Source organism: Crassostrea angulata, chromosome 2 (genome assembly GCF_025612915.1).
Source record: "Crassostrea angulata isolate pt1a10 chromosome 2, ASM2561291v2, whole genome shotgun sequence".
NCBI lineage: Eukaryota > Metazoa > Mollusca > Bivalvia > Ostreida > Ostreidae > Magallana > Magallana angulata.
In genome coordinates this window covers 26,753,672-26,766,685 of record NC_069112.1, presented here as the reverse complement: position 1 = coordinate 26,766,685, position 13,014 = coordinate 26,753,672, and the positions used below count along the sequence as shown (strand labels likewise).

At 32.4% G+C, this 13,014-nt stretch overlaps 2 protein-coding genes and 1 long non-coding RNA gene across 3 annotated transcripts in view; 1 reads left to right on the top strand and 2 right to left on the bottom strand.

The window, feature by feature from the left end:
• Positions 1-2,355: 2,355 nt before the first annotated feature.
• LOC128172328 (uncharacterized) lies at positions 2,356-4,927 on the bottom strand. The gene is made up of 2 exons (XR_008242249.1): positions 4,857-4,927; positions 2,356-4,667 (listed from the first exon to the last, which is right to left on the bottom strand). It is a non-coding gene; the product is annotated as an uncharacterized LOC128172328 (long non-coding RNA).
• A 118-nt stretch (positions 4,928-5,045) lies between these two features.
• On the top strand, positions 5,046-6,931 carry LOC128172327 (uncharacterized). Its single transcript, XM_052838118.1, has 2 exons — positions 5,046-5,176; positions 5,281-6,931. Exons 1-2 carry the CDS (start codon positions 5,052-5,054, stop codon positions 5,669-5,671), a joined length of 516 nt encoding a protein of 171 aa, XP_052694078.1. The 5' UTR covers positions 5,046-5,051; the 3' UTR covers positions 5,672-6,931.
• Positions 5,420-13,014, bottom strand: part of LOC128174094 (uncharacterized) — a 197,451-nt gene continuing 189,856 nt past the window's right edge. The window contains exons 30-32 of the mRNA XM_052839729.1: positions 7,337-12,583; positions 6,955-7,026; positions 5,420-5,549 (exon numbers count right to left, since the gene is read on the bottom strand). The gene's annotated coding sequence lies outside the window, so the exon portion shown is untranslated. The remainder of the gene's footprint in view (positions 5,550-6,954; positions 7,027-7,336; positions 12,584-13,014) is intronic.

Below are 13,014 nucleotides of genomic sequence, written 5' to 3'. Positions count from 1 at the left end.
AATCATGCATTCCAGAAACGAAATGGCTCATTATTATTAATATTATTTTATTGCAAGTATATATTTTGATGCAAACTCCCTCTGATTTGGATCAGCCAGAGCATGTCCACCACCTTGCTTTCATTTTTGCTATCTATAGCTGGTTTATTGGAAATGAATGATTAAGGCAATTAACTAACTTCACAATAATTATAGCCCTGCTCCAAAGAAGAAGGGGGTATACTGTTTTACCCTTGTATGTATGTCTGTCTACCTGTCTGTCTGTCCATCCTTCTGTCTGTATGAAATTTTTTTGTTGCATTTTCCTCAGCAACTACTCATTGCAGATGTTCGAAATTTTAACACACTCTTTGTTTAGACATGCCATTTCATATGGTCTTTTCTTGTACCAATCGGACATCAACTTCTTTTTAAAAACAACTTTGTTTATTTTTAGCATAAATTTTTAACAAATTTTCATTAAAGATTTCTCAGCAACTATTTCTCGCAGATGCTTGAAATTTTAACACTCTATTTCTTAAGGAATGTCATGCATTTGGATTTATTTTTGTACCAATCAAATGTCAACTTGGTCACCCGACGGTATTTAAATGTGGATTAAAGTACATAATAATCAAAATATTTTCAACGGTTTAGAAATTTTCAATTTTACACTATTTGTCGAAAAAGATATTGGAAAGGTAAAAATTCTTCAAGACCCAGCTGGATTCGTACTCATGATGTACAGATTCGCAACTGATGCTGTTCGGTAAAATATCTATGAAGCAAAAAAAAAAAGATTTAAAATTAAACTGAATTTCATCATCAATTTTGAAAGTAAGCATGAACACATCAGTATTGTAACGTCACAATATTGAAGTGTCTGGCCAATACCACCTTAATCTTATTTGCTTGGATTATTTAATCTTGATCAATTGTTGATAGCACACACTCCACAGGTGTAAAGTTAACCTAATATAGTTTATACATAATCAGCAAGTTCCATATGGGCCAAGAGTGGAGCTGGAGCCCCCATATGGAATTTACGGAACATGGATACACTATATTAGGTCAACTACAAACCATATAATGATTATATCTTACCGACTGCCTTTGTTTTAATGATAAAAAGTAAATAAAACAATTAAAATAAAGCTTTTATAACAATAATATGTCAAGTTTCAATTTTATTACGAAACTTGAAGTCATAACTCTTAGAATGACATCATAATGCTATGAGGACGATAGCAAGTTTATTGTCCCCCAAGACAGCAACTATTTTCGCCTCGTGAAATAATTGCTGTAGAGGGGGACAATAAACTTGCTATCGTCTGAATAGTCAGTAAATAGATATTTTATTAAACCGAAGTAACTTTAATTTGTCCGCCATGCAGAATTTTTTATGATAAACAAATGAGTTATCAAACTTTGAATTTTACTTCAGATTACTTCAGAGGTGTTTCGAATTTAAAAAGGAGGGAAATCAAATGCCACCAGTTAATAGTTTCGATGACTATCCACCATGTGCAGATGGCACAGAAGCTATTTTTTTTTCATTTTCAAGTTAAATACATGCTAGAAATTCATATCTTTAAGTAGGCCTAATTTAGAAATTTTTATTTATGTGCAGAACCAGATAAGTTGAGTACCTCATTGAAAGCACCATTTTTCTTCCAGTGACCTTAAAGCTACTTGCAAAATTGAACTAAGGTCTGGACATATTTCCAGGTCACAGGGAATCTTTGTGTCTAGTTTGTAGCTTGTAATCATTATCCATCACAACCCGGGAAGATATTGGCCTTCACAGGAATTATGCAATTTTTTCCCCTTGAACATGTACACCCTCAGATCATAAGCAATCATTATGTGAACCAATGACTTCCAGTGTTTCTCCATAAGAAAGATATAGACCAGACAGGAATAAGTAATTTTTCTTTAAGTAACCTTGAACTTGCACAAATGACCTTGGGTCAAGATCTTAGGTCATAAGCAATAATTGTGTGAAGTGGGAACTTCCATTGTTTCTCCGTATGAAAGATATGACACAATTGAACAGTCGGACAGACAGTCAAATTTTTTGCTGGGGTATAAATATGTGAAAACATGCCTGTGGGGGTGCAAATTCATTGGTCAACTTTACAATGCTTCCTAAATTTATATATTTTAAGGAGGGTCTAACATTGTTATTTTCATCTAAAAAACCAAAGTGAATGATCATGTTAGCATATATTTTAACCTTTCTTTTAAGAAGCTGGTTAACAAAACAACTACAGATTGTAAATGGTACTTATTAGTTGAAATGATTCAACCCTTAACTTTCCCTTCTTTGTCATGGAGAATAATGACCATAATTTGAAACTATAATGAAAACAAATAAAAAACACAGCATTTTATTGTATTTTTCATGATGTACAAAAAGTTTTCATAACAGAAATTATAAAAAGAATCCGAAATGCAAATTCCATTTAAGAACAAGAGGCCTAAGGGCCACATCACTCACCTGAGCAACAATGGCCAACTGATATACAGTTAAGTAAAATATAAAACATCTTTCAAAATATTTTGTAAGCAAAATATGTATAGCTTAAAATTTTCCCCACCTTTTTAAAAATTTAACATTTAATATTGAGGCCCTTTAAAAGATAAAGATTCCAAATAATTATTCTCTTAATATTAATCATGCATTTTGGCCCATACCTTACCCTGGGGATCATGATTTGAATAGACTTGAATATACACTACTTGAGGATGCTTTCACGTCGGTTAAAGCTTTTCTGGCCAATAGGTTTTAGAGAAGAAGATTCTTAAAGATGTTTCACTATAAATTCCTTTGTCAGAATTTGAACCCCCCTTCTCCATTATGGCCCCATCCTACCCCCTGGGATCATGATTTGAACATTAATATGCACCATCTGAGGATGCTTCCACACAAAATTCAGCTTTTCTGGACAAATTGATTATGAGAATAAAATTTCTACATAATCCCAACAAATTTCTGATTATTCTTAAATATTTACATCAACCAAGTATTATTCCCTCTATTTCTTATGGAAACCTATAGTTAATTCATAGCTTTATAGAAACAGCCAACAACGACAGACAATGGACAAATTTTAATCAGAAAAGCTCACTTGAGCCTCTGGTTCAGGTGAGCAAAAACTTTTTTATCAAGGTAATACAATGGAATTCTAAGCTTAACTAGAACTGTCCTAATGGGACAAATACCCCCGCATGGCTAATTTCAAATGGGACAAATAATTGAATTGAATAATAAAGGTTAGGAACACATACAAATAAAAAAAATTCTAGAATTGTAAAAAAAAAAAAGTTAACAGAGAAAAATCAAAATTGTCCGAATTTCACTGTAAATGCATAACAGTAATACATTTACAAATTTATGGATCTGATGATATTTTTTTTATTTACAGTAAAACACGGTTATAGTGAACACGTTTTTAATGAATTGATGCTTACAGCGAAGTGAATTTCATTCCCGGTGACTATATTACATGTTTTCTTTGATGAGCTTGTTAAATTTAATAAACTCCCCAAACATTACCATAATTACCATACTATGTAAAAATATGTAAAAAAGAAAATTTAATATTACAAACAATTTTAAAACTGCCAAAACACTATTATCATAATAGTAATTTTGAATTTCATTTAAATCATTGCCCTATCATCAATTTACTTAACTAATAAATTTAAACAACTTCTAAAAATAGTTAACTTCTTTATTAATAATGATGTTTTTCATTTCCTTATAATGATAGAAACTTTTGGTTTACATGAACCAGTTTTTAAAATAGCCCCAAAACCACTCTTCATTTTACAGATTATCAATTTTCCCTAAACAAATGCTCCATCTAAGCCATGGCTCAGATAATGGCTGCCTTGGGACAAATGAATTCAGCCACACTTGTCTTTGATGTTCTTATTAGCTCCTAAGCATTGGCAAACAAAAATTTTGCATTGATAGAATACTTATAAAAAATAAATTTAGTTAAGACATAAAGACAAAAAACCTCCATCTGAATGTATTTATATAAATATATTTTAGAGTGTTTTAATACTATTAATTAATTAATAAAATCTGTAAGGATTATTTTCCTTACTTTTCAACATCAGTGTACAATTTATAGAATAAGGAAAATGAAAACTGTCATAAAATCATTAAATCTTGTCTGATCTTAAAAAAATTCCAGGTGCACAACTTCAGATGGTGATCAACATATATACAAATTTTCAGACTGTTCCATGCAGTAGTAAAAAATTCTTTAGGGGGGACAAAGTTGTACCCCCCTAAACTTCGTTTGCGGGGTATAAAAAAATCTAACATTCTCACAATTGTAGTATGTTGTCCATCAATTTGTTCGGAATCATAGTACAGTACGAGACACATTAAGTTGTCCAGTCCTGTCAGGTATTATAGCATGGTAAGTAAGTAATCAATCTGGAATCATATCATGGTAACACACATGATTTGTCTGTTGGGAATCATATCACGGTAACACACACAATAAGTTGTCCAGTTATTTGTTGAGAACCAAAACCTGGAAATGTGCATCGTAGTTTTTTAATCAATATGCTTGGGACCACTTTATAAAACATCATGAATTCTATAAATGTCTTCAAACTATTCCTCTTTTCATTTGGGATAGTGAAAAAAAACTCACTGCAACTGCCTAAAAAAACAAACAACATGAAGAATTATTAGTCGTTAGAGAACTCGAGACCACATTTATCAAAATCTAATCAATGTTTCAATTAAACGATTGTATGGTATAATTTTAGATATAAAAGTTGTAAATATATGGCTTATAAATATAATATTTCATTGAAAATTATTTTATGCTACTGAATATATTAACTACCTCGTAGCAATTTTTTTAGGGTATGCGTGGTATGCTTCTTTGTGCAAACATCGAACCAGCATCAACATTCCTGCAACAAAGTAGGCAAAATCATCACTAATGTGAACAAAAAAACCCTGGAAAGAATAAGGCAGGACATTCAAGACCTTAACAAAAAATGTGGACTTGCCAATGCATCTATAAGAGCAGAAGGATATGCCCAGCATATCAAAGTCCTCTTCAGTGCCATCAGAAAAACAGCATCATATATGCTGCCACACAAGTGACTCCAGGGTTGTTTCTAAGACCCGAGGGCGGGGAATTCCCCCACCTAAAATGACGTAATTAACCTGCTATTATTGCATTTCAAACACAATCTAGCTATAAGCTAAACCCCCCAGACCCCTTCTCCTTTTTTATTTCTTCCTTCTACTTCAATTTTTAGAGAAATGTTACCAAGAAGAAAAAATGTTGTGGCAGCGTTTTGTGGCAATAAACAGCTGTGCAGGAAAGGCATTCATCTTAGAGCCAAGGAAAAGGAAGTTACCTGCCCAAGACATGAAGACTGCACTGCAACAATTCCTCTAGACACCACCATTGGAGACGAAAAGAGATGGGCTGCGGAATGCATTAATGAGCTTCATAGTATTGGTCGTCCACTTATCATTTCCCATTTCACCAGTGATAGAGACAGTGCTGCTGCTTCTGGTGCATCTGGAAAGCAAGGGCATGTAATTGAAAACCACAAAGACCTGCATCACTTCTTTGACACTCAAAGACAGAACGACAACAAAGGCGTCGAGCTAACATTTTCTTTTATTGATATCGTTAATTAGAATTTCTGTACTAATAGTCGTACATAAAAAAATTCAAATCATATTAGAATAAAAATGTAAATGAGTAATATTTTGTGCTGCTTTTTAATAAAAACTCGTGTATTTCCTTATAAAATAGGTATTGATGCATTTGTAATACAATAACTCATAACGGTTACAAAAATTGAAGAAATTTCAATATTCAAAAATAAATTATTTTCTTTCTGCTTAAAACAGTCTGAAAACAATTTTCACAGGTTCATACTTTGAATACGAGGTTACAACACATGGAATTGAACATATTTAATTGTATAAGTTACACAAAAGGATTGGAAACATGTTCTTGCAATTTACATGTTCCTCTAATAATACAACACATCATCAGTGTGTCCCTAATTATAATAATTTAGTTGAATAAATGGAATAAACATCTTGTAATACTTTTAATACTTTAGGGAACCCATTTCTTATGCGCATTTAGAAGGCGGTGCATAAGAAAAATCTGAACGATTGCCAATCCAGACGATCACTATATGATCAAATTTTGGCCGACTATTAAAAATGCCTTACTGAAGCATTGTAAACATTAAGGTCAGACAACACATACGTTCCTCAATTTTAGATAACTTTTTCCAGGAATTTGTTAATGGTTTACTACTACTTTGACAAGCTTTCTTGCAAAAAATTAGGGTACCTTACCAGGCATTTCTGCAAAATACTAGAGTATGCAATTTCCTAGTATATAATCTTCTTGAAAAAACCCTTGAACTGCTGATATAAAAATAAATACATCTACAGCACAGTGAAATTCACTATATTAGAACTATATCTCCACCTGGGCAGGGCTTTGAACTCAGGACCTCTTGAACTTATACGCTTCTAAAAGTGAGCGACCACGGTTCAAACCACTCAACCATCTAGACGTATTACCGATTCCAAGTAAATTTTGATCATTTTTAAAGTAATTATTAAATTAATATTTTCTATTGGAACTCTTTATTACGAGGAGATACATAAAAAATTCTCGAGGAACGTGTCGTTTGACCTTAAAATTGGAAAAATAATTTTTGACCAAAATCGTGACGATGCCCCTTTAAACTGACTGAACCTTTTTTATTTTACAATGATTGATAAACAAGTTCTACAAATCATATTAATATCTTTCGTTGCCCCTTTAATTGATTACTTATACTCTCAGTATATTATTAATGAAAGAGAAATCATTGTTGAGTGCTTAAAGAAAAATTTGGGATCGGAAAACTAACACTTATGCAGCTTTTAAGAAAAATAGTAAACATACCTACCCCCAAATACATGTGGGTTTCACATGCTGACAAACAAACTCAACACCATCCAAGAAGTTGCATCATGCACATCTAAAAATAGTTCCATTTAATTCCATTTAAGGTAGCTAACTACACCTTTAAATATTTCCTCAAATCCGCAGAAAATTACTTGATTATGAAAGATATGATAATAGTTAGGAAGTATTAAAGTCAAATAGACAAACAAATGTGCAATTTTGGTTGAAAAATTATTTCAAAAATTTAATTCAGTAAACATTAACAAAAGCTTCAGGTGGATTCGAACTCATGATCTGCGGTTCAGAAGCCCAATAATTTAACCACTGAGCTATGACAATTTACAATCCAAATGAACAATATACCGGTAAAAAGTTTAACAAACCATTTAAGTTGCCATCTTTGATGTAGTGTCTTAAAAAGTAGAAGCCAAGGTGAGTGAGGTATACCTTAATTCAGTTCCACTCAGTCCAATTTCAATACTGTAGGCCTTAAAAAAAGGTGCCAAATATGGAAGAAAGAAAAGAAATTGTCTCTATATATATTGAACTACAAATGACTAAGTTAATTTAAGTTTAATTGGCTATTTCCTTGCGCAAGACCTTTAAGCAATGATTGGGATAACCATGCACTCTTTGCCATTGTTGCATTCAATTAAATAATGGTGCATAAATTTCAAAAATGCTGTGCCCTAGCTGCTGGCGCATATATCATCACTTATAAAATACCTGGTACATGTTTTAACTTTGAGCATCAACGCTTGGAATCTCTTTCGCTACAATGCTTTAACAATCACTATTATTTTAAGCTTAACAAGGGCACTACAAAGCGGAGCATCCCCTCGCGAAATGAAAATATTGTGCGGGGAAATGCATTATTCAGAAATAAACATGTAATTGAAGAGACCAAATATTTAACTTCTTGAAAACCATTTTGAATTAAAATATTTTGTTTATTCCTATCCTCATGCACGCTCTGTGTATCCATGGGGGATGGGTGCATTTACTTAGTTGTACAATTCCTACCGTTACTAGGGAAAACACACCACACATGTGTTAAACATTAGTAATTTAGTTTAATAAATTCTCTTTATCCAGTGACATACATTACGCATGTAGACAATTAGTGTAGGCAAATTGAAGTTTCATATTGAAAAGGAAACGTAGCGAAGATCTGGCGATTCATAGTCTGCTCTATGAGAAAACTCAAGTTAACATGTCATAGTTTTAACCCCAATATTCTTAAAAAAGAGTAACATATCTTCAGCAATTAACATGAAATGAATTCCCGGTTAATCATGTTGACAATAGTTGTCAAAGTATCTGTGATAGTGGGTTGTCCCAAGAATTAAACAAGTCCACTTTAAGGGTTCTTCATTTATTCGGATAAAGGATTTAAACCCTGTTTATGGAACAAGGTTTCATGCACAATCCTGATTACTCTGAGAATGGTACTCTTTAATATAAATGACTGCTTCAAATATGTTAATGAAATAAATAAATAAGTGAAATCGTCTCTTGAAGAAATTAGGTCTTACTCCTAGGAATACTAGCCTTGGTCTGTCACAAAGGCTACTCAGTTAAAGCGGGAAAAAATCATAAAAACATACTATTGGCTAAGTAAACCACCTGATCTTGTCCACATGTATGTAAGTGACCATACAGGTGAAATGACTTAGGGCTATAAAATATCAGAAGCCACTAGAATAGGTAATTAAGTAATGATTACTTGATAGATGCATAAAAGACAGGGAGTTATAGGGATATTAGTCTGTTTCTAAATATGTACATGTAAAATATGGAATATAGGATGATGATGATGAAATATGAATAATATGCATGAATGTAATTATCATAAAATGCACCCTATTACATATCTACTGAATTATGAACCTGTTTTTCTCTAAGTAATTTGTTAAATGTAGCCCGAAATTCGGCTTAGACGGCTGCTTGTTTCGATTATTAAAAAAAATTAGGGTGAACTTAATCTCCTGCTTGCTTCAGTTTTTCACTTTGGACATCCTTTCAACTCCCCATTTCTCAAAAACGTTTGCTTCTTACCTTTACAGGGCTTACATCCAACAAAATATCATGTTGTTGATTTGAAATGTTTACTTTCACAAACTGGAAGTCCTACATATTTTAAAATTACAACAGAATTCCTTGAAAATAAATAGGGTCTTTCCTTTAAACATGCTTATGAAGTGTACGAAGTTTGATACACATGCATGCAAGAGTTTTCTTTGAATTTTGCTTAAAGGCTGAAATGGACACACATACATACATACATACACACACAGCAGCGATGCTATATCCCCCTCACAACAAGCTGCGTGAGGGGATAAACAAGAATGATCGACATGTAATACCATTGGTCAACTCTGTTAATATAATAAATGCTACATGCAGTAAAATATATATACGCTACATGCAGTAAAATATATATAACACCGTTTTAATGACTTCCGAAATGGCAAGGCAAGAATGAACTTTACACTTAGTAGGCGAATCATACTTCCGACTCATATTCTTACTCATATATAAAAAAAAAGTGATTTGAATTATTATGTATGTAACCCTAAAAATGTTTTATTATCAGGGTAAAATGATAAGAGTAACGTTTATAGTAATCCTCATCTATTTATAGATTTAAATAAGGTGGTCATTGCATAGTAAATAAAATAGTGCGAGGCGCAATGCGTGCGCAAATAGTTAAATTTGCCGGATACCTCATATGGACACAACTGTGATCGGCCGAAGCCAATCACAAAAATAGTAGTCAAAAGTTGTACAGCAAAGCATAATCATGTCTTTGTTTTCTTTAGTATCTTATCAAATAGTTCAGTGTTTTTCGGTTGGTTAATGCCATAAAGAACTATATATAAGTCAAATTTGGCCCCCATAATTTGCTATTTTTTAAATGATTCAGGTACATTAATTTGTTGTGTTATTTTATAAAAGAGTTGACATAAAATATGTTTTTCACCTATTTATTTGATTTATATGCACTGACTGGCAGTATATGACGTCAGAAGTGACGCTATTTTTATAATTCAATTAAAATCAGTCAAAAATGGTCATTTTTCTTATCTTTTTTCGAATGAGAAATATAGAGCGATTCTTTGAACAACAATGAACTTTTTGTCACTTATAAGTATTGGAGAGTTATATCTTTGGTGAAAATATTTTTTTTGTTCAAGCAATCGCTCAATGTTTCCTTAAAGAAAAACTATTTCAAATCAAGCCGTTTTATGCTAAAAATGAGAAAAAGGCGGGAAAAGGTTAACTTTATGATGTCATATTTTTAAATTGTGGGCACTAAAATCAAAATGAAAATTATGAGATAACTTCAAATGTATATTTGTACAAATAAAACAAAGAATTACAGTAAAATGACAATGTTCATTTTAGGGGGCCATTTTAAGCGGAAACCATATATAGTCCTTTGACATTTATAGTGCACAGAAATTAAAAAGGTAAGCAGCTGCCAGCATGCCACCAAAAAACATTCCCCGTCCTGAGAAAGGACAAACTTTTCTGCAATTATAGACATGAAATTCAAATAAATCAGATAAAAATGAATCAACAGATAAAGCAGGACATGCAACTGAAAGAGAGAATTGAGACCCTGACAGTAAGCCTGGTGCAACCAAGTGATTTTGTTTTAGGGAAAAGTCCATGGGATACAGTTGTCTTAACAACAAGGATAAATGCAAAATGTGAAGTTCCTGCTGCACTCGCCCTAACAGTAACTCCATTCAGCATATTTGTCTGTGAAATCAATTAATTCAAGGACTCTATAACTGCATTTTAATTTTATCCTAACCATATGTCCTCTGGTCATCTGCAAGAAATAAGGCAATTAATTCATAATGTCATTTCTACATTATGACGTCACTGTGGTGAAAACCTTTTTCACACTTACTTTCAATATGATTTCAACTATATTCCACCTTATTTAAAAAGATCACAGAACTTTAATTTTGGGGACGAGAAATGCATAATACAACATATAGTCCTTTTCTAGATATTCAGATCAGTTGATACATATAGAATCTCATGATTTGCTATGGTATCCAGGCACGTAGCATCAGGGGGGGCCAGGGGGGGACTGGCCCCCCCACTTTTTCTCGCAGCAACAAATTTTTTAAAAATTTACATATAAAAAAATGAATTATCATGGAGTTGGCCCCCGCACTTTTTTGGAAGTTAGTAAAAAATTGGTATGAAAATTAGGAAATGAGTAGTCAAATTGAATGTTTGATTATGACGTCACATTGTTTAAGAATACAGTGTACAATCAAAAATTTATTACACGAGTGATATTGAGCTAAACATGTGATAAATCAAAGTATATTTTCTATAGAGTTTTCGACAAGATAATTTTTTTCAAAGTAAGTTTTGATGATGACATGTGGTGATAATAAACAGTGTTCAAAATCAAAAGTCAAAATACAGGAGCAAAGCAAACAAAGACCTCTAAAAGAATTAGAGATAGGTTCGGGTGCCAAGGGGGAGTAAGCATCCTCTGCTGACCAGTCACACCCGCCGTGTGCTATTTGTCGTAATCGGTAAAATGGAGAAAAGCTGCAGACAATTAGGTTATTCATTACGGTCTAACAATTAGTATGAAAAACGTCAGTCAGCATGCGACCCAGTGGAAGATTGTAAGAACTTACGAAAAGATGACTTCAATCGAGGCTGTTGGTAGTCCTGTTTTATCAACCTTAGAAACTGTTCATACCTAGAGCATGGCCTTGGTACTGACCCACAAAATGTCATTTCAAATTGAGTCTTTCAGTTTGAAAAAAAAAATAGTTATAGATTTGAATACTGTTCTCTGTGTTAGTATTTTAAACAAAAGCTTGAAGATTCCACTCTCACATAAGTTATCCCCACGGAAGACTCCATGATGAACTTGTTGCACATAAGATAAAATCCAGCATGAAATATTCTGGTTAACTTCCAAATTGAATTTTTTGAAGATATTTCTGCAGACAGACTCCAAAATAATCTCCTGACTCACTCAAAAATGAATCATCCTACAGGGAATTTCCCAATTTAAATTTTTTTAAATAAATTAAAAAAGAAAGAAAAAAATCTTCTATAAGACTCTAATATGAAATCTCCTAAATGAAGACTTCAATATGAAATCTTCTATATGAAGACTCCAATACGAAATCTTCTAAATGAAGACTCCAATATGAAATCTTCTAAATGAAGATTCCAATATGAAATCTTCTAACTGAAGATTCCAATATGAAATCTTCTAAATGAAGACTCCAATATGAAATCTTCTAAATGAAGATTCCAATATGAAATCCTCTAACTGAAGATTCCAATATGAAATCTTCTAAATATGAAATATCTTCTATTTACAGACTCCAATATAAATTCTTCTGCAAGAAGCTAATAATTATAAAAATTGCTCTTCAGGTTGTAGACTGCATTATGAATTCTTCAACATGAGACTAGAGATGCTTTTTAAATGTTCACCATTCCTGACTTTGAATGGAAATCAAGAATTTCTTCGTTATTCAATATCAATTCCACATGTAATGCTTAAAGGCTTGCTACTTGAACAGTCCTATAAAATTCCAACATGAATCCTTTTGCTCCATGACTCCAATAGGCTACAAATTAAAGAACAATAGGTGCATTACAACAATAAAACATTGTAAAAATAAAATGGATGCTAGAATGAATTAACAACACAACTTCCACTAATGTAGATAATCATATTGAAATTTTATATCCTAATTAAAACATGCAAATATGTTGGTGTGCGAGTCTGAGTACCAGGTACTGTATAGCAGGAAATTAACTCACAAAGTTAATTTTCACTATATTCGCCGAAATAAAAATTCTGCGATTTAAAATCTATTGAATATTTGAGTATAATTATAATGATGAAAAAATAAGATATACTAAATCATTTATCTCAGGGCTCAAAATAGCCTTTTGGACTAAGTCGCCAAATGGTAACCTACTTTGAATTTAACTCGCCATTTTCAAATTCAGGTCGCTGTTAGTAAAAATTAATGCAGCATTAAGATATCTGAAT

What these genes read in the sequence shown, in the direction of transcription:
- LOC128172327 (XM_052838118.1), top strand. Translation starts at nt 5,052, where the DNA reads ATGCCCAGCATATCAAAGTCCTCTTCAGTGCCATCAGAAAAACAGCAT. An exon ending in ATTCCCCCACCTAAAATGAC is followed by an intron (nt 5,177 to 5,280) that starts GTAATTAACCTG and finishes TTCAATTTTTAG; the next exon opens with AGAAATGTTACCAAGAAGAA.